This window comes from Rana temporaria, chromosome 1, assembly GCF_905171775.1.
Source record: "Rana temporaria chromosome 1, aRanTem1.1, whole genome shotgun sequence".
Lineage (NCBI taxonomy): Eukaryota > Metazoa > Chordata > Amphibia > Anura > Ranidae > Rana > Rana temporaria.
Genome location: NC_053489.1, coordinates 447455587 through 447475970, shown reverse-complemented (window position 1 = coordinate 447475970; position 20384 = coordinate 447455587). Strand labels below are relative to the sequence as shown.

The following is a 20384-nucleotide window of genomic DNA, read 5'->3' as shown; positions in this document are numbered from 1 at the left end:
AGACCGAGTCATCACGTGGTGGAAGAGGTGGTGGGTACAACACGGTGAGAGGTGCACAAAATGGAAATACTAGAGACTCCTTCTCCAATCGAGGAAGAGGTAACAGAAAGGATTCTTTGACTGTCGCAAGGATACAACAAACCCAATTGGATGATTTTTTAGACAGAAGCAATGCACCCCTGTTTCCTCCGTCACCTCTGACACAACTGGGCATGGAACCCTTTGTAATTCAAACCATCCAGAAGGAAGATTGAGTGTTATCAATCTATCCTCCCATACCCTGACATCAGCAGAACAGGTTGTATTATCATTAGGTCTGCCATTTTGTCCAAATAGCAGTATAGATAACTTTGAGACAATCAAAAATATCAACCTTTTTGCCAGGAAACTGCTATTTAAATGTCTGTAAACTAAACAAAGCACTAAGGAGCCAGAAGTAGCCCCAAATTTAAAATCAGCCGATTTCAGTGCCCTTAAGGCTCTGAATCTGCTGCTACAAGAAAATGAATCCTTAGACGAACTCTGGGAGGAAGAATTAGACAGTGAGGAGAGTGAGGAAGAAGTTGAGGATAACCCTATTAAAAAATTCAAGAGGAAGTCACACAGCTTTCCCCCTCTAAATCAGAATCCAGCCATATCGCTTTTCGTAAGACAAACCTCTAAAGAAATTGAGGAACTAAAAGATCACACCAACAATTATAATTTGAGTTTGGAACAAAACATGCACTCAAAGCCTTAAAAAATAACATTGAAATAACAATCAAGGCATCAGATAAAGGGGCAATATTGTCCTAATGGACAATAGTAACTATAAGAACATGTGTCAAAAGATACTCAACCACACCAAATGCTACCGCAAAATGTCATCGTCTCTGGTGGATAGATTTGATCAAGAATTTTATTAACTTGTAGACGAGTCCCTCAATGAGCGAGTCATTACAAGAGACATATAGGTCTTCATTCGAACTAGACATGCCCACCTGCCCACCCTCTATGCCCTACCTAAGGTGCACAAGGACCTATTGAACCCACCCAGAAGACCCATCATCTCCGGGAACGGTTGGATCTCAGAAGGAATAAGTCAGATAATCGATCAACACCTTAGACCGCACGTTATGGATTTATCCTCCTACACGAAGGATACAATCCACTTACTACAATTCTTAGACAATCTGGTGGTCCCAGATTCAGCTATTCTGGTGACAATCGATGTGGAATCGCTTTACAACAGTATTCCACACGATCTTGGTATTGCAGTCATTGGGCGAGTGCTTAGACAATGGGCAACCACTGAATGGAATTTTAATTGTTTCTTCAAATGTTGGACTTTATATTGAGGTACAACATCTTTCTTTTCAAGGGCTCCCACTACCTCCAGGTACAGGGTGCTGCACACCCTCATATGCCAATATGTATCTGGGGGAGTGGGAGAAAGATTTGTTGTCAGGAGAATCATCATCTATATATTCTCACCACATTTTAATGTGGCAGAGATATATATATGACATTTTCATCATTTGGGATGGTCCAGAAATCATACTTGAATTCCATGAATCAGAATAACTTTAATCTTTTTTTTCACCATGATGCATAATTTCCAGGAGGTTAACTTTCTGGACATTAGCATCTTAAAAAATGTAAGTGGTGGCCTCACGAGTAAACTATATAGGAAAGAAACCACCGGCAATACTTTGCTGCACACGGATAGCTTCCACCATGAATCCTTGAAGAAATCAATTCTGTTCAGTCAATTTTTACGCATTAGAAGGAACTTCACTACCAATGAAGACTTTCAAAGAGAATCAGATGACCTCACCACCAGATTCTTGATTAGGGGGTATACTAAGTCAACCCTAAAAAGGCATTTAATCCTGTCAAAGATACTACTAGACAAGACCGTATCTTTAAAACTAAAAGCAAAAATAAGAAAGATAAAACTACCAGGATTATCATGAGATACTCTAACGAACATCATCAAATAAGAAAAATGATTATGAAATATTGGCACATTTTGACTAGGGATCCCATTTTGGGAGGAAACGTGACACTGAAACCACAGATTAAATACAAAAATCGGAAATATGCTAACACAGAGTGAATACAAAGGCAACTCAAGGAAAGACCCCTGCAAAACCTGGGGAACATATCCTTTTGGATCCTGTTCACAATGTGCAGTCATAGGTAGGAGGACCTCACTGACACTGCTGAATGGGGAGATGTTCTGTCTGAAACATTTTGCTAATTGCAAAACGCAAGGCGTAATCTACCGCATGCAGTGTCAATTCGGTGCCTTCTACGTGGGCAAAACTCGGCAGGAGTTTGGCAAGCAAGTCAAACATATGCATAGTATGTGTATAGGCAATTTATATCTGCCATTGGGAAGACACATTGCCAGAAAGCACAATTACATATTACCCAATATCAATTTCTCTGTTTTGGATAGGCTACATATACCTATCAGGGGAGGCGACTGGAACAAGGTCCTGCTCCAGCACGAAATGCGCTGGATCAGGTGCCTAAAGGCCACAAACCCCCTGGCTTAAACGAAGTGGAGAGTTTCAGACCTTTCCTGGAAGGTTTCAGCTCAGGAAAGACGGATTGAAACTCTCAAATATATGTTTTTTTTATATTTAAGTCATGATAGGTATCTGAAAGTTCCTATTTCTTATGAGTGGTGACCATCTCTGGACCAATGCAAATTGGATCCATAAATCCTGGATGTGCCTCTCTGACATAATCCATCTCAAGCTACTCTCTCTCTTTATCCTTTTCTGTCCACCATCAATATCTCTTATGCTCTAGGACCTGAGGAATTTTTTGAAAATGAGATGAACACACATAGGGTTTATTTTAAGTATGTTTATAATTTATAATCTCTTTCTGAAATGTAGGCACCATTGGATCAGGATAGCCCTTAGGAGGAGATTATTGTATGATGATCTAGATTTCTGTACAGCAGAAGGCATTCCCAATGGACAATGAGCTAAGGATTTTTTCCCCACCTTTTATATTGTGGGGTTTCTTCACATTTTACACATTTTGAGACTCTTACACCTCTACCCAGCATTAAGGGGGCCCCCATGTTTTTTTCTTTAACATGGCGGCCCTTTTTTTCTTAGGGGGTGTTTTTCACCCCAGGAGATATTTTGTGCTGGCGGTTTTTGTCCCAACTGGGCCGCCCCTATCTGTTCCAGATGTTTGCATCCGGACGAGTGGGGGTGTGTGGCCAGGTGGTTGCGCTGCGGGTCATGTGCGACGGATTGTCGGTGCATCGTTGTGACGTCTGGCGCCGCCGCTGATTGTCCAACATGGCCGCCTGCATGGACTCCCAGATGTTTACATCCGGGAGACATGAAGTGATGTAGCCTCCATATTATGCCACGTCCTGGCCTTAATTGACGTTTGGTTGTATTGCGTAATTGCGGCAGTGTTACATGTCACGACGGTGCGTCACACACCATATAAAGGGATGCCGGGGACAGCATATGGAGCCATTCCCCTCCTCCGCTGGAAAATCTGATAGGGGTTATAACCCTCCCTTACTACATCCAAAATGAAAAATATATATTTTTTTCGTATTGTTCTACTTTAAGCTGACCATACATAGGTCAAATTTCCCAGGAATTGGCCAAAATATGAGCAATGGATGGCCCTGCTCAACCACCTGGCTCAACCTTGATTGAAGGGGCGGGGATGAAAAAAATCAGCTAAACAGTAACTGTAGCCACTGCTTGGACATTCTGACAGCCACAGGTGTTGGGTGTTGGAATACAATAGCTGGCAACAGGAGATTTATTCATAGATATTTCCATCTATCAAAAATCTAGTGTATGGCCTGCTTTTTTTTTCTAGGGGCAAGAAAATAAAGAAGAACACTCAGTGGCATGTTTATTTTTGAAGTCTAAAATTGTTCATGGACAGTGGTCCGTCAGGCAGTCGTTGCTCATATAGGGCCAAATCCTCAGCCAGGCGGCGTAACTTAACTTTCAGCAGTTAAGTTACACTGACTTAAAGTTTCTACCTAAGTGCCTGATCCACAAAGCACTTACCTAGAAATTTCAGGCCGTGTAACTTAAGTGCCGCCGTCGCAAGGCGGTCCTCCTCTCCGGGGGGCGTTTAAAATTTAAATGAGGCGCGCTCCCGCGCCGGCCGTACTGCGCATGCGTGTGACGTAATTTTCCCGACGTGTAGCGCGCAAACGTAATTGACGCCGGGCGGCTTTGTGGATTGCGACGGGACCCTAAAGTTGCGACGGGTGAAAAAAAATATACGCGCCGGGAAAACAAATAATTATTAAAAAAAATGACAGCGTCGCTCAGCATGCATTCCTGAGAGGGAGAACTCCATGCCAATTTTCAAAGAAAAAACCGGCATGGGTTCCCCCCCCCAGGAGCATACCAGGCCCTTAGGTCTGGTATGGGTTGTAAGGGGCCCCCCCCACGCCGAAAAATCGACGTAGGGGGTCCCCCTACAATCCATACCAGACCCGTATCCAAAGCACGCTACCCGGCTGGTCAGGAAGGGAGTGGGGACGAGCGAGCGCCCCCCCCCCCTCCTGAGCCGTGCCAGGCCGCATGCCCTCAACATGGGGGGGGTTGGGTGCTCTGGGGCAGGGGGGCGCACTGCGGGCCCCCCCACCCCAGAGCACCCTGTCCCCATGTTGATGAGGACAGGACCTCTTCCCGACAACCCTTGCCGTTGGTTGTCGGGGTCTGCGGGCGGGGGGCTTATCGGAATCTGGGAGTCCCCTCAAATAAGGGGGCCCCCAGATACCGGCCCCCCACCCTAAGTGAATGGATATGGGGTACATCGTACCCCTACCCATTCACCTGGAGGCAAAAAGTAAAAGTTATTAAACACACAACACAAGGGTTTTTAAAATAATTTATTATTCTGCTCCGGAGGCCCCCCCTGTCTTCTTTATTAGCTCTAATACCAGGGGGGGCTTCTTCTTCCGCTCTCCGGGGGTCTTCTCCGCTCTCCGGTGGGGCTTCTTCTTCCGCTCTCCGGGGGGGGCCTCTCCGCTCTCCGGGGGTCTTCTTCTATCTTCGCCGCTCTCCGCTGTTGACTCGGCGAACCCCGGTTCTTCTGCAGCTGTCCGGTGCCTTCTTCTTCAGCGCTGGCTGCCTGCTATCTTTGTGTGTTAGCTCAATTAGTAACAGGCAGCCAGCGCGGTCTTCTGTGACGTCAGGTTCTTCTTCTCCCCTCTTCCGATGTTGACTCGTCGCCTCTTGACACTGCAATGATGGAAGCGCGCCTTGCATCCCATTTATATAGGCATCACCGTCCCATCATGCTCCGGTAGGTACCCACGTGGTGGGTGCACGTGGGTAAGCAGAATAAGCAGAATAATAAATTATTTTAAAAACCCTTGTGTTGTGTGTTTAATAACTTTTACTTTTTGCCTCCAGGTGAATGGGTAGGGGTACGATGTACCCCATATCCATTCACTTAGGGTGGGGGGCCGGTATCTGGGGGCCCCCTTATTTGAGGGGACTCCCAGATTCCGATAAGCCCCCCGCCCGCAGACCCCGACAACCAACGGCAAGGGTTGTCAGGAAGAGGTCCTGTCCTCATCAACATGGGGACATGGTGCTCTGGGGTGGGGGGGCCCGCAGTGCGCCCCCCTGCCCCAGAGCACCCAACCCCCCCATGTTGAGGGCATGCGGCCTGGCACGGCTCAGGAGGGGGGGGGGGCGCTCGCTCGTCCCCACTCCCTTCCTGACCGGCCGGGTAGCGTGCTTTGGATACGGGTCTGGTATGGATTGTAGGGGGACCCCCTACGTCGATTTTTCGGCGGAGGGGGGTCTCCTTACAACCCATACCAGACCTAAGGGCCTGGTATGCTCCTGGGGGGGAACCCATGCCGGTTTGGATTCTACAAATTGCCGTGGAGTTCTCCCTCGGGAATGCATACCAAATGCTGTCGCTTGAATGTGCTTTTACATGGTGTTACTAACTTTAGACCATGTAAAAGCAGCCCTAGTTTTACACTTGGCAAACTAAAACTTACGGCGAAAAAACGAAGCAGAAAAGCTTTGCGGATCGCCCTAAGTGCTAATTTGCATACCAGAAGAGGCATTTAGACTCTAAATGCCCCCAGTGGCGGATGCGGTACTGCATCCTAAGATCCGGCAGTGTAAGTCCCTTACAGATGTCGGATCTTCTGCCTAACTTTGGAAAACTGCTTCTGAGGATCAGTTCCAAAGTTAGAACCAGAGATACGACGGCTTACGCCGGAGTATCTCTTTTGAGGATTTGGCCCATAGTTCATAGTGTAAGATTTGGGTAGAACACAAAATAAATGGCACTTCACGCCACGCCACGGTTGGTGCATTGAGGTTTGTGTCCCCATGCTTACAGCTTAGCAGCACCAGATTGGCAGCAGGAAACATTAACCAACGTTACTAGATGTATTAACATGGATATGTTATATTATTAACAGATAATTATATAATAGTGAGATAAGTTATGTATTATTGCTACCTTTATTTTCGAGCTGGCTGTTGTTGGTCTACTTTTCTTGTCTGTATCCAGTTTTTCCGGGAAAAGAATCTGTATAAAATTGCTAAGTAGAAATAAGTTGGCAATATTATTTCAGATATTAAATTGTTGCATTATCATCTTTACTAATTTCTCAGCTTGTAAAAAGAATAGTTAGACCTAAGGGCAGCAAAAACACAAAATGCAGACAGGATCAAATTTGGGAGTTCAATCCCAAACTATATGTACATGTGCAGATACAAAACAACACAAAGTTCTCGAATTATAAATCAAAGTTTGTATTTAAGCTACGTTTCATTTTTATTAGATAGAAGTGTCTACATTGCATTGTACAACAAGTAAAAAATGCGCAAAGTGGTGATGTCATCACTCCTCGCCTGCCAGTCCATCTGCGTTCTGAGCCTCGTCCGAGATCCCTCCACCGCAGCCGGCTCTATTCCATCAGCGGTGAGAAGACATCTATCTCCCTCCACTCCACAGCACTCTTGCAGGACCAGGAAGTGAATGGCGGACCGGATGACACCCAATTCTCCCTTTTACATGCCTACTATAACCACTTAAATGTGAGTGGCCATTATCTGTGTTTATAATAAATTGTGTTAAAACTATTGCACCCAGAGGCGCCTCTTCCCTTGTTGTCTCTATATTGCATTGATCTTTAGCTAACAAGGTAGAGACTGACCAATAAACATAAATATAAGATGATGCTTATTTGGTTTTTGATATTGGGTCATTTGCCCTTTGGCATTGTGTTACTTGCTGAAATCAAGTACTGCCCAGAAGTATGAAAAGTAAAAGTCAATATACTGTATGTTTGCTAGAATATAGTCTACTTACAACTCACTGCTCTGCATTAATTCAATGAGGTCTATGAATAAAACATCTCGATTTCGCTCACAGAAACCCTCAATATCATATGATACCTGGTAGGACACAATACAAGATGTTACACAAGACTGCAGCACTTCTTATTTTCTTACTTTAACATTCTTATTCCATGTTAGAAAATCATCATTCATTTATATATAGCTATGATAACATGTTTCTTTACAAAAGAGGTCCATAAATAAGACACAAGAACATATATAAGTGCAGGCTTCCCTAATTTAGATTTCATTGGAATTGATCTAATTGCTCTTTACCTTTCCAGCATAATGGTGAATAACAAAGCCAGAATTCCAGTTATTAAAGTGTTCATGCGTCCCCACAGCAGCTTGGAGTTTTTGTAACAGGGTCTGGTCTGCACCCCCACTTGTAGCGTGCATAGTGGCACAAACATCATCTAGCACGCTCATGATTCCTGGAGGATTCTGACAGGAAAGAGAACACTATATCAATACAGTCATATGCTGATATTAATGATCCAAAAAAATATTAATGAGTCGCTCAGCCCGACATCACGTAAGAGTTACATTAGTGACCCCCAATTACTGTGCTTGGCACATCGTCGCAATCTTTGTTGCATGTTTATTGTTTTACTCACCAATTTGTTCTCAATGAGGTCACACACCACCTTATTATTGAAGTATTCAATTGGAGACCATTTAATGCCTTCTGCAACGTATTCATCCTAAATGAAGTTTATTCACAGAAATTATATACAATTATGTATATTTTTATATAAAAAAATTATATATTTCAGGTTGTCATTATTGGGTATTGTTTTTAGAATTTTAAAGCAAAATACTGTAATGAATTTAATACATTCTGGAATAAGGCTGTAACATAACAAAATATGAAAAAAGTGAAGCGCTGTGAATGTTTTCCAGATGCACTATTTATCTGTCTGTGTGCATAGCAGTCAGTGTAAAAAACAAATTCATATTCATATTGGGTGAAAATAGGTTCCTATTGAAAAGACTGTTAGACTAGTGCTTCTTGATGGGGCTGTGCTTATTTGTGGTTTGCTGACAATCTGTAAACATCCAGTTAGGCGCAGATCATAATTATTTTTTAATGCATATTGTGTACCTTTTCATTTTTTTTCTATCTCAAATGACATGTTATTAAATTGCATATTTTTTCTGTAGTCAAACTAAGATAGAGTGCTGTACCTGCTCCGCTTTTAACGTCAATTCAATGAAGATCTGTTGCAGTTTTTCATTTACAAAATTGATGCAAAATTGTTCAAAGCCATTTTTCTGTGTACAACATAGATAGGTGGTTATTAGTTGTGAAACTAAAAATGAATTTTACAAATACCGTAGCTTCTATCATGTATGGTAATGTGCATGATAGAATAGCAACATCTACATATTGTAATATCTTTCCTTTGCTATTATAATGAATACTTATTATATATGCGTGTATCAAAGTAATCATACATTTTTTTTTTCAGGCTTGTTCTCTTCATTTTCACCTGGTCATTTGGCAAATACCACACTTTCTATATCTTTGTTTCTATGATAATTTCTCCACTGTATCTATGGAAGGAAGACTTGTTGCTTCACAGGCTGGACTCCAAACATGTCTATATTTGTTTATCTCCATTACATAATGGATTTATGGTATTAGTAGTTTAAACAAGGCAGATAAAAAGTGATAAGGACACTGCATTTCTGGTACGAGCGACAGGCATTCTCTATATTTGCTGAAAATGTCCTTAGTCTGAAAAATTAAACCAATGCAGCCACTACCATGTCTAAGGATTAGTAAGAGGCAATATTATACATGTTTTTGTTTAAATACACGTATCCATTTTCTGCCAGAACCCTTATATAACACTTATCCTACCTTGTCTTATACTGGAAGAAACACACCAAATCCATGAACTTTGCCTGCTAGCCTTGGGCCAACAGATCCCTGCATCGAGATGTTAGCACAGAGAACTACAGTATATTGGGGTTTTGTGATAGGGGGCACTAATATGTGCTATGCCAGTATGAGCCCATACACACTATTAGATTGTCTGCAGATTTTTGGCATCAGATTTACCAAAACCATATAATATGAGGTCAAACCTTAATGCCCTGTACACACGATCGGTTCATCCGATGAAAACGGTCTGATGGATTTTTTCATCAGATATCCGATGAAGCTGACTTTCATCAGTCTTGTCTACACACTATCAGTTAAAAAAACGATCGTGTCAGAACGCAGTGACGTAAAACACAACGACGTGCTGAGAAAAATGAAGTTCAATGCTTCCGAGCATGCGTCGACTTGATGGATTTCCCCACAGACGATCGTTTTTTTCTATCGGTTTTTTAACCATCAGATAATTTTAAAATAGCAGTGGGTTACAGCGCTCAGGATGTCTGCACAAACAATCAATTATAGGGCAAAGGTATATAAAATGTATAAAATAATACGTGATAAGAGAAACCACAACGACAGCGTATATGGTCTAAACGTTCATGAGTCCATTTAGGGATCAGTCCCAGCAAGGTGCCATTTGGCTATTGTTTGTGGCTATAAAAAGCCAGTGCGGATGATAACAGTTGATTAGGGCAGCTATCCAAAAGCGAAACCAGCTCAAAATATGCTTGAAAACACTTTGAAAAAAGAGCGCGCAGGTCTGCTCCCTGACTCGCGCACGCTCTGAAACGCGTCTTGGTCCTCCTCGGCCCCCATCCAGCTGACGTCACATGCCAGCAAACGAGATAGCAGCATTATACCATCACGGACACAGTCGGCTCCCCCCGGCTCCGAGCGGCTGCACTAACCTGACGCTGATACTCAACTGGTCGTCAGGAAAGACTTACACCAGCTTCCCGGACTGCACCATTGCTTTATATGATGTAAGTGCTGAATACTTTTTATTTTCAAATGAAATACAGTATACTAAGAAGGCGCTTTTCTCTTCATTTTATCTCTTAGATAATTTTAAAACAGGTTCTACGTTTTTTCACTGTTGGGAAAAAAAATGATGGGGCCCACACACAATCGGTTCGTCTGATGAAAACGGTCCATCAGACCGGTTTCATCAGACAAACCGATCGTGTGTACGCGGCATTAGAGTTTAAATTTATATGCAATAAGGCAGGCCCTTGCACTACATGGTTTTGGTAAATCTGAAGATAAAAATCTTCAGAAAATCTAATAGTGTGTATGGGGCTTTACTAATAACCTGTTACCATGAACAAGTTGTTAGATACATTGGTGGTTAAGTAAATATAATAAAGTGCTTCATGCTTGATAATAGTAATGTAATCAATTAGAATAATAATTAACCAAAAAAAGTTCATAAGTCCTTCAGTAGTGTAATTCCAAATCATGCACCATCACCATGTGCAGTGTCTTTGTAGGTTACACCCGATGAGTGTGGTTACATTTCCTACTCACCAAACGGACATGAACTGTTTAATTATAAGGAAGGTCGAAACAGGCTGATTTTGTGGCTCAATATCGACGCTTCCTGATCACGTTGTAGAATGAAACATACGTTGAGGCGCAGTTTCGAATACGTCACTTCTGTGTTTACACTTCCGGATTATCACTACAGTGGTGTAACTCATGCCCACTACCGAGCGCAGGCCGGGCAGCTGCTGACTCCTGTCTGGTGATCTATGTTATCATCCTCAGTCCCGGGCTAAGGCACCTCCAAATGTAAGCAGCCAATTTGGAATTTGTTTTTAATATGTTTTTTTAATAAACCTTATTACGCTATGGTCCCTTGCATATTTTATTTCTAATGGGTTACCGTGGTGGAGAGGAGGCTTTAAATGGAAAGGTTTCCCATCACATATCCTTTGGTATTCAAGCAAGCTTATTGATTCACAATATCAGCCTGTTTTGACCTGCATTTATTTTTATTTTTTTTCTACTGGGAGCCTTAACTCCCTGACAGGAAGATGCAATGAACTACCACAGGGCTCCACAGCGCCTTGGTAGTTCATTGAGAACTAGAAGCAGACAGCTGCTATGGATTTTGGGGGTTGTAGTTCATTCACACACAGAGCGGAGCCCCGCACACCTGCATTGTTTTCAAACAGTGACAGCTAGTACGGGGAACTTCTCCCCTTACTGCTGCCATAGGGAGGGGGGCAGCGGCTGCCGCACTGGGAACAAGTTACATGTTCCACCCTAAAATCGGGTGAAACATGTAACATGTTCTCAAAGGTAAACTGAAACTAGAGTGCTTTATAAATAGGAAAATATCTAGTATTCTCCTTATTCTGAAGCCTAATTAAGTATCAATTTCCCTCATGTAAAATGTACGTAAGAACATGTTATCAATTATTCATAGCATTTTAGATGCACCCAACTACTCTTTACACAATAGAGCAAATTATGCATTCCTGAAAACATCAGCATTAATATGTAAAAAGGAACTGGCAAAGATGTAACATGTTTCTTGAACTGAAACTTCACTCTCAATTAACATTTAGCCTTAGTAAATAGATAGGAAGGTATAATATTTTTTTTTTTTTTACATTTCTTCAGTTGCTTCCTGATTCCTGGCCTAAGCAAAAATTATGTCATACATCACAAAAGTCTTCATGGTGTTTTTTTTGCTTTTATCTGGGGGAGGGAAGGAGGGGTTTTCTGAGCTAAGCACACCCTCCTGCCTACCTTGTAAAATAGTATTGACAGCGTGTGTATATTGTACTCTACATGCATACGATTTTCTAGGGTGTTATCAAAGTAAGGGCAGATGGATTCCAAGAAGTAAATGCTACATGAATCATCTGCCCTTACTCAAGATGGCTGCAGCTAAAATTGCTAGGCGTGTGTTTTCCAAACATATTTTTCAACAAAATAAAGCATTGAGACATGGATGGATGGGTGAATTTGCATTGATTATTAAACATGAATTAAAGGAGAACTTTGGGAAATAAAAAAACAAACATACATAATCACCTAGGTGGGTGCAGCATCAATCCAATGCTGCATCTGTCCCCCACTGCCTTTAAGACCAATAACTGAGCAAACAAAGACCGCTGATCACTCAGCTCTCGGTTTTCAGCCTGCAGAGAGTTGGTGACTGTCAATCAAATGTCTCTCTGCTCTGCCCCTCCAGCACTCACTGGAGCACTGGGCTGTGCAGGGAAAGATCTCTTAATTTTTTTTCATTCAGTCTGCTGGGTTTAATGAAAAATACTTCTTATGCGTACCCAGCTGAAGAACAAAAATGAAATATATTGCAGTTTTCTAGTCTTTAGCTTTGGTGGCTATGTTAGTTTTATTTTAGAGACTTTTCTGTTCCCACCTGAGCCTTCCAGTAAGACACTTCCTTTCTATAGCAGGCCATACACTTATCTAAATGTGTCAGGTTCAGCAGGGACTGAATGAATTGCGTTCAGTGTGTGGCTGTCCTTGCTCGACTGAAATAGATTGTTTGATCAATTTTTGTTGCAGAAACATGTTGGAAATTATTTCTTAATCAGCGGCTGCAACCACTTAGCTGCAACTGCTGATCAATGCATTCTGACAGTGGCTGGCGCGGCTGTCAGAATACAGTGCAGTGGGGGATTTCTCAATCCACCTTGTTTGTATGGATGACAGCCTTAAGGTTGACCAATTTCAAGAAATGTCTTAGGACTTTAAAACACCCTGCCTTCTCGTTATCTGCATAAGGGGAAGGTATTCTGCAGTTCACAGGGAGAACAGCTAAATATGCTAACCGATAACAGTGTAGCATCGGGAGCAATCACAAAAAGTCAAGATAAATCATCTTGCGTGTTCTGGCAGGTTCAACAGGTATTGTTTACGGCACTTGTTGAAATTATATAACAAAACATTTTCGCTATATATTTAACATACCAAAAGGGAGCAAATATGAGACATTCATTATTAGGGTTTGGTAGGTTCACAAGTTCTGGCAGGTTCAACAGGTATTGTTTACGGCAATTGTTGAAATGATATAACAAAACACTTTCACTATATATTTAACATACCAAAAGGGAGCAAATATGAGACATTCATTATTAGGGTTTGATAGGTTCACAAGTTCACGATATAGGAAGGTTCAAGGTAAATTTAATAGATACTCTTTGACAACATTAAAGACAGTCTGACACTTTATTAGGTCTATTCATTTTTGTTACATCGTTACTATTGAGCAGAAAACAAATAACTATTTAATCAGTCAAAACAACTCTTTATCAAACAATTAAGCCACAAATGTAATAAATGAACGATTCAAATAATGCTGTCATATGCATGACATTGTATACCTGCAGAAGTATGCATAGAAAAATAAGGATAAGTACCTGAAAAATTTCAAACCCATAGATATCTAATACTCCAATGCTGAATTCTTCATGGGGTTTTCGAATTGCCCTATTAATTGACTAGAAAAAAAAATGCGGTCGGTTATACTGTAAGAAATACTGAAATATTAACTGTTACCTGAAAGAAGGAGGCAGAAATGGAAAGATAATTGATTAATACCATGTACAACTTTATGCCATTTTAATTGCTGTTCGCAAAAAGAGAGATGTGAAAATGTTTTATTCCTTTTATAAACATGATACTAAGGCATTTATAATTGTGGACATTTAAAGTAGAATTCCTGTCTAACACTAACTATTTTTAAACCCCCCCTCCTGCTACCTATCCTGCCTATCTTATGTAAAAAAAAAATGTGTATACCATTTTTCAGTCCACTCTGTTCCTGTCATATGATCCTGCAGCTTCAGCTTCGCTGCGCTATGTGAGCCAATGGGTGACATCACCGCCCCTGGAATTCCCCCCGTCAAGTCCTCCCTGACACAGAAAAGCCAAAGCTGCAGGATCACATGACCAAACCAGAGAGTAGGTAAGTAGGCAGATCTTTTTTAAACATAGGGTAGGCAGGATAGGTAACAAGAAGGGGGAGGGGACATTTTTAGGAATAGTTAGTGTTAGGCAGGAATTCCACTTTTAACTTAATATACAGACTAACTTATTTTCAAACTTCCCTTTTTCATTTAACATTAGATCAATCTGTAACATAAATTAAACCTGCTCTATTACTGATCAGAACTCTGTACTCATTCTGACTTTCCTGTTGTTTTTTTTTATTTAAGTTTTTTATTTGCCAAATGTACATGCATGTCAAAAATAAATAAAAAATGCAACACATACAGGGATAGACTGGAGGGTATCAAACAATATAATAAATAAATAAAAAAAATGAAATTCTCTCATCTCTATGGCTTATTTCAATCATGCATTTAGCGCTTTTTTTTTAAACTCAAAAATATAAACAGTTGTCATAACATGTGCTCATAAAAATAAGAGACACACTAGTTTTATAGTTTAACAGAAATCGAGGGCAAACTCCCTCATGAACTCTTGTGCTGTGTGCTGATCTCCATCCAATACCAAGATCTCGCAGGTATCGCTCACAATGTGTACCAATCCCTCTCCTATTTTCATACAAGAACTATGTTAAATGTCACAGTATTTCTAGATTCAATCCATTTCCCCCAAAGACTTTCCTGTTGTTAATTACAGTTTTAGCACCCTCTCATCCCCACCTCCCCGACATTTCACCTCAGGTTCGATGCTTAACTTTTTGTGGGGTGTGAAGATCTGGGTGGTGATCACTTTTGAAAAGGTTAATAGAGATTATTTAATCTGAATAAAATTACAGTCGATAAAGCAAAGGATCTTTAAGCAAGACTGGCATTCTGTGTTCTTCTGACTGTAGAGCAATTGCAGCACATGAACCGGTTGAATGAGCCACCAGCCTTCATGCCATGCCCAAGCTCATACCCAGCTTCTCTGGACACTCTTCCTGCAGATAAATTTCCTCCTTGCTACTCCCATACCCAACTCCCTCTGGCAGAGCAGTGCAAGCCATTTTTCAAGAATATGTGTCTTCCCAGGCAGCAGGCCTGGGAGGTTAAAAAAACTGCTGAATACATGTCTGACCCAGGCAAAGCCTGGGGGGCAAGAGAGCTTCTAAAAGATTCCCCAAATATATAAATAGTTCCCCACCATGCGCTTTTGGCAATAAACCTCCTAGTGGTTGGCTAGGGAGATACAAATATTCACTCATTAATCGGCGGCTGAAGCAAACAATAACCTGAACTTAGGGGATGACCTACAGAAATCAGAAATGAGGCCTATGCTGACTAGAGCCCTACAGGACTAACTTTAGAATAAGGACACTCAGATATAGGGGAAAGGTCTTTAGACAGCATTCAGCTAAATTGCAGAAGGTGGGGGAGATATGAGAGCAGGCAGTGTTATTAGCTGTCTTCCTCTGTTTGAGTAGTAATTCAGTAGTACTAGTAACTTCTGCACCAAAGAATGGTTCCTAGGATTATTTAGCAGAATAAGTACAAAGCAGCAGGTTATTATTACAAAGTTGATTTAGGAATATTATATTGAACAGAAGAGAGAGGGTGGAAAGTAGGCAAGGTGTGATGTCTGCTTTTTGGTCTAATTGGCATTCTGTATTTGGGGACAAGCAGGCAAATCAATTAAGGTAAATCATATAACATCATCAGTTGGGCCTAAATATTTTCTGTTTACTTACTTCCACCAGGAAATCAAACATTCGGGAATACAAAGCTTTGGACAGAGCATCTCTTGTATAAGTCGCTTGTTCCACATTTAAAGTAACTGTGATGGACTCAGAACGTCCCCCCCACTTACTATCCATCTTACGGCTGGTGAGTTTATCATTTAGGCGGTCTTTGTCTATACCAACCAGGTAGGCAGGGAAGGCCAGCACTATAACACAATAAGACAGAGACAAGATATTTACATTTTTTAACTATATTATATGGCAAGGTACAAATGGGTAGAAAAAGGAGACATTTTTATGCTATAATGAATACATTTCAAAATTGTGCATTCCTTTAGTAAATGTATGCTTGTACAATGTATTGCCAAAGTGACATGCCCATATTTTTTAAAGTGGAACTTTAGTCAGATAATTAAGTCTCGCTAGATCACTTCAGGCTGGTCCCTTTTGCAGGTATAAGTGCCTAAACTATTTAAAATCCATCTCACCCTGCTCTGCACATGTTTAATTGCTCTCTAATTTTTGTCACTGTGCCGAATTTGTAGAGGCTAATCTGCTAACAGCCTACAGATTTACTGCTTTTTAGGGGCTCTGTGCTTCAGCAAAATTTCAGCCTTCATCAAGAGGAAACAGGACCAATGCTACAGGCAACTTGCAACACACACTAACTTTGGTAGCATAATTATTAATTATATATCAGACAGGAGGCTTCATATCTAGCATTAAACTTTCTTTTTAATGCTCATAGCAGAAACCATAAACACTTATTTCTTTAATACAGAGAAAAAATCTTCATAGGACTACAATACCCAGCAGCCCCTGGGGCCCCTCCCCCCTGTTATAGTCTCTATATAAGGGGCTGTCTGGGTCTCCTCCTCCTCTTTCTTTCTGCTCATGGCATAAGATAAGTACCATTGATTTAATATTTTTCTGATATTAACTTGTATACTAATGTGTAATTAATTATATATTATAATATGCTTAGTATTGTTACATGTTAGAACCACTCTGACTGGACTACCGCGGTGGCGCCGCTTATCCGGTCTCTTAATCATTAGGTTCTTTTTTCCTTATGTCAGACGCCATTTCCCCATTCTCCTCATAACTTCCCTCCCTCACCCTCACGCCGCACTTCGCGGGCTTTGGTTTGTGGGGGGGCGCGGCCGAGGGACGCTGCTCCTCGGCACGCCTCCCTGCACTTGGCGTCCTATCAGAACGAACGGCCGTAATCTCGCGAGATTACGGCCGTGTACGCGAGACGCGATTCCTGTGCATTCCTTCCACCTCAGATCAACGGTCGGAAGGAGCAGGAGCGCGCTGTGGGTCTGGCTGACCATTTTCTTTCCCTCTACTGCCGCAGATCCTCAGATACAAGGCCTCAATCACGGTCAGGTACCACAGGCAGATTGGGGGGATTCTCTCACCCAGAACAGGGCACTATTTGACCCTTATCCGCAGCAGTCTGCATGTCCCAAAATTCTTTCATTAAAAATTATCACTAACTACATTGCTTGTCAGTGATTTATCCCTGACAATTACTATTTGTGCTATTATACAGATATATACAAACCTTTATCTAATGGCTACCGATGGCAGTGGCTCGGGCCTGGGCAATGAGGTGGTGGATTTGGATGCATCGCATCTATTATCCACAACCCTGATACAGGAACTAATTACCAAGTCCATTCAGGCAGCCTTGTCGGCCAATACAACGGGTTCAATCTCCGTTCCATCCACTTCGGGGTGCCCCCCGACTAAAGGTAAGGTTGCCCAAAAACTCAAGCACTTGTCAGTGCAATTCGACTCCCCGGCAGGGGAAGTTTACAATATGCCCCAAGCAGGGTCCAACCCGACCTGCCACACCCCGCACATCCCAGACCACACCCGACCCTTGGGCCCCAAGGAGATAATCAAAGGGCATAGATCCGCCAGGCGGATTAAACCAGACTCATATGACACATCTGATGACGAGTCTGAAGTGTCTGACGGAGCCGAATCCTCTGACTCACTCATAGACGACGAAGAGGATGCAGGGCTTACGGCGATCCACCATGACGCCAATACTAACATGCCACAAAATGCCATTGTAGACTCCCAAGGTCAATCATTATTCAACCCGGACGAGATTTCTCACCCGCGTTCGGGGGATTGGACCCCACTCCCCCATGTGGCCCAGTATCTGGAATTATGGACCAGACGGTCCTTGGATAGGGTGAACCGCAACAAATTGCGGTCAGAATGCCCCAGACCACATGTGGCAAACAAAGTGGCTATCACCCCAGAGATAGACCCGTTACTGCTCAAATATTTGACGAGATCCGGGAAATATGCAAAGAAGGGGATTGAAAGGTCCTTTAAAGTTATCCAGGACCGCATATTGGATATCCTTGGTCCCCTCACAAAAATCCTAAGTTTGGCAGAACAGGCGGCCTCATCAGCCCAACCTGTAGATTTAACACAACTCAGGGGCTGGGCCCAGCGCGCTATATGCCTGCTGGGCACCGCTAATACAACTTGCTCGGTGGAGCGTCGCCGCTCCATTCTGATGAAGTTGGACCCTCAACTCAGCCACCTGGCAGAGAACGAACCGGGACCATCTGCCGAGGGCCTTCTCTTCGGAGATGATCTCATTAAAAACATAAATAAATTTGTAAGCCTCTTTTCAAGCCTGGACAAGGCACAAACCTCACTGAGGAAATCCCAACCCGGCCGGGTTTTTGGGAAGGCCGGTAGAGGCAGAGGGCGATCTACCGGCCGCACTGCTCCGTACAGGCCCTACTCAAGACCACCAAATCAGCAGTACACTCCTGCTCCACAGCCGTATGCCATGCCGATGGCTCAACCCGCACCCTTTTTCCCCCCACGGGGACGCCCCTGGAGAGGACGCGGAGGACGTGGATTTCCAAGGTCTAGGCCACCGACCGGTGAGTTTAATTCCACCTTCAATTCCACACACACGGGTGGGGGCAGACTGATGTATTTTTCCCACGCCTGGTCCATACATGGATCCTCACGACGGATACATGGATCCTCACGACGGTAACGGGTTATCGGATAGAGTTCTTGTCTCTCCCGACCCTCAACGTAATACCCCATCCTATCCATTTTTCGGCCCAAAACATAGAGCTGATCGACAAGGAACTCAGAGAGCTCCTGTCCAAAGGAGCGGTTCAGGAAGTAGACCCCCTCTCCCCCGGTTTCATCAGCAACATCTTCCTGGTGAAGAAGAAAGACGGCGGCCATCGCCCCGTCATAAACCTGAGAGATCTCAACCAGCATGTGGCATACCGCCATTTCAAGATGGAAGGTATCCACCTGTTACGCGATCTCCTGTGGCCAGGAGACTGGTTGATAAAAATAGATTTAAAAGACGCATATCTTACGGTTCCTATGCACAGCGAATCTCAGTCCTTCCTAAAATTTCTGTGGCGGGACCGAATGTGGCAGTTCACCTGCCTCCCATTCGGGTTGTCATCAGCCCCATGGTGCTTCACCAAACTCCTCAAGCCGGTAATAGCCGCTCTGAGGAGCAGGGGTGTACGCCTAATTATATACCTGGACGACATGCTGATCATGGCACGATCCAGAACACTAGCCTCTCAACACAGCCAATGGGCGGTGTCCCTGTTGAAGGAACTCGGTTTCCTCATCAACTTCAAGAAATCAGTCCTGGAGCCCTCTCAAGAGATGGAATTCCTAGGGTTTCTGGTGGACACCAACCAAGCTCTACTTCTTTTACCGAAAGCGAAACTGGCTCTGATTCGCAAAGAAATCAGGGCCACGTTACGCAAAGGTCAGGTCTCCCTTCGTTTGCTGGCTCGCATAGTGGGCCTATTATCGGCCTCTATCCAGGCCATTTTCCCAGCACCTTTACATTATCGCGCTTTACAGAGACTAAAAACTCTCCATTTGCAACAAGGGCTACAATACGCGGACGAGGTCCCGTTAAGCCCGGATGCTATAGAGGAATTACAATGGTGGCTTTCGCCACGCCATCGAGTGGAACGGCAGGACAATTTTCAACTCCTACCCAGAGGTGATCATAGAATCAGACGCGAGTCTCCAGGGTTGGGGTGCCCGGTGCGGCCAAATCACCACCGGAGAGAAATGGTCCGTGGAGGAAACACGCCTCCACATCAATGCCTTGGAACTTTTGGCAGCATACTTCGCGGTCAAAAGCTTTCTCCCTCATACTTCCAACAAATGCGTACTCTTACGCATGGACAATATTGCAGCGGTGCAATACGTCAATCGCTTAGGAGGCACGAAATCCAAAATCCTGGCGGATATTGCATCCGACTTTTGGCAGTTCTGCCTCTCCATCAATACCACCCCTATGGCGGAATACCTGCCCGGGATTTCCAACACCGTTGCAGACTGGAACTCGCGCTACCTTACGGACTCCAGCGACTGGACGCTGGATCGTTCGGTCTTCCTGACACTGCAATCTCTGTGGGGTCCTCTGCATATGGACCTC

The 20384-nt window shown here is 43.1% G+C and overlaps 1 protein-coding gene across 1 annotated transcript in view; it reads right to left on the bottom strand.

Moving 5' to 3' along the window:
* MYO1F (myosin IF) overlaps window positions 1–20384 on the bottom strand; it is a 183220-nt gene that overhangs the window by 61652 nt on the left and 101184 nt on the right. The window contains exons 10-16 of the mRNA XM_040327143.1: window positions 15917–16113; window positions 13659–13739; window positions 8559–8645; window positions 7988–8074; window positions 7647–7814; window positions 7342–7427; window positions 6487–6568 (exon numbers count right to left, since the gene is read on the bottom strand). Coding sequence (XP_040183077.1) covers window positions 6487–6568; window positions 7342–7427; window positions 7647–7814; window positions 7988–8074; window positions 8559–8645; window positions 13659–13739; window positions 15917–16113 — 788 coding nt within the window. The remainder of the gene's footprint in view (window positions 1–6486; window positions 6569–7341; window positions 7428–7646; window positions 7815–7987; window positions 8075–8558; window positions 8646–13658; window positions 13740–15916; window positions 16114–20384) is intronic.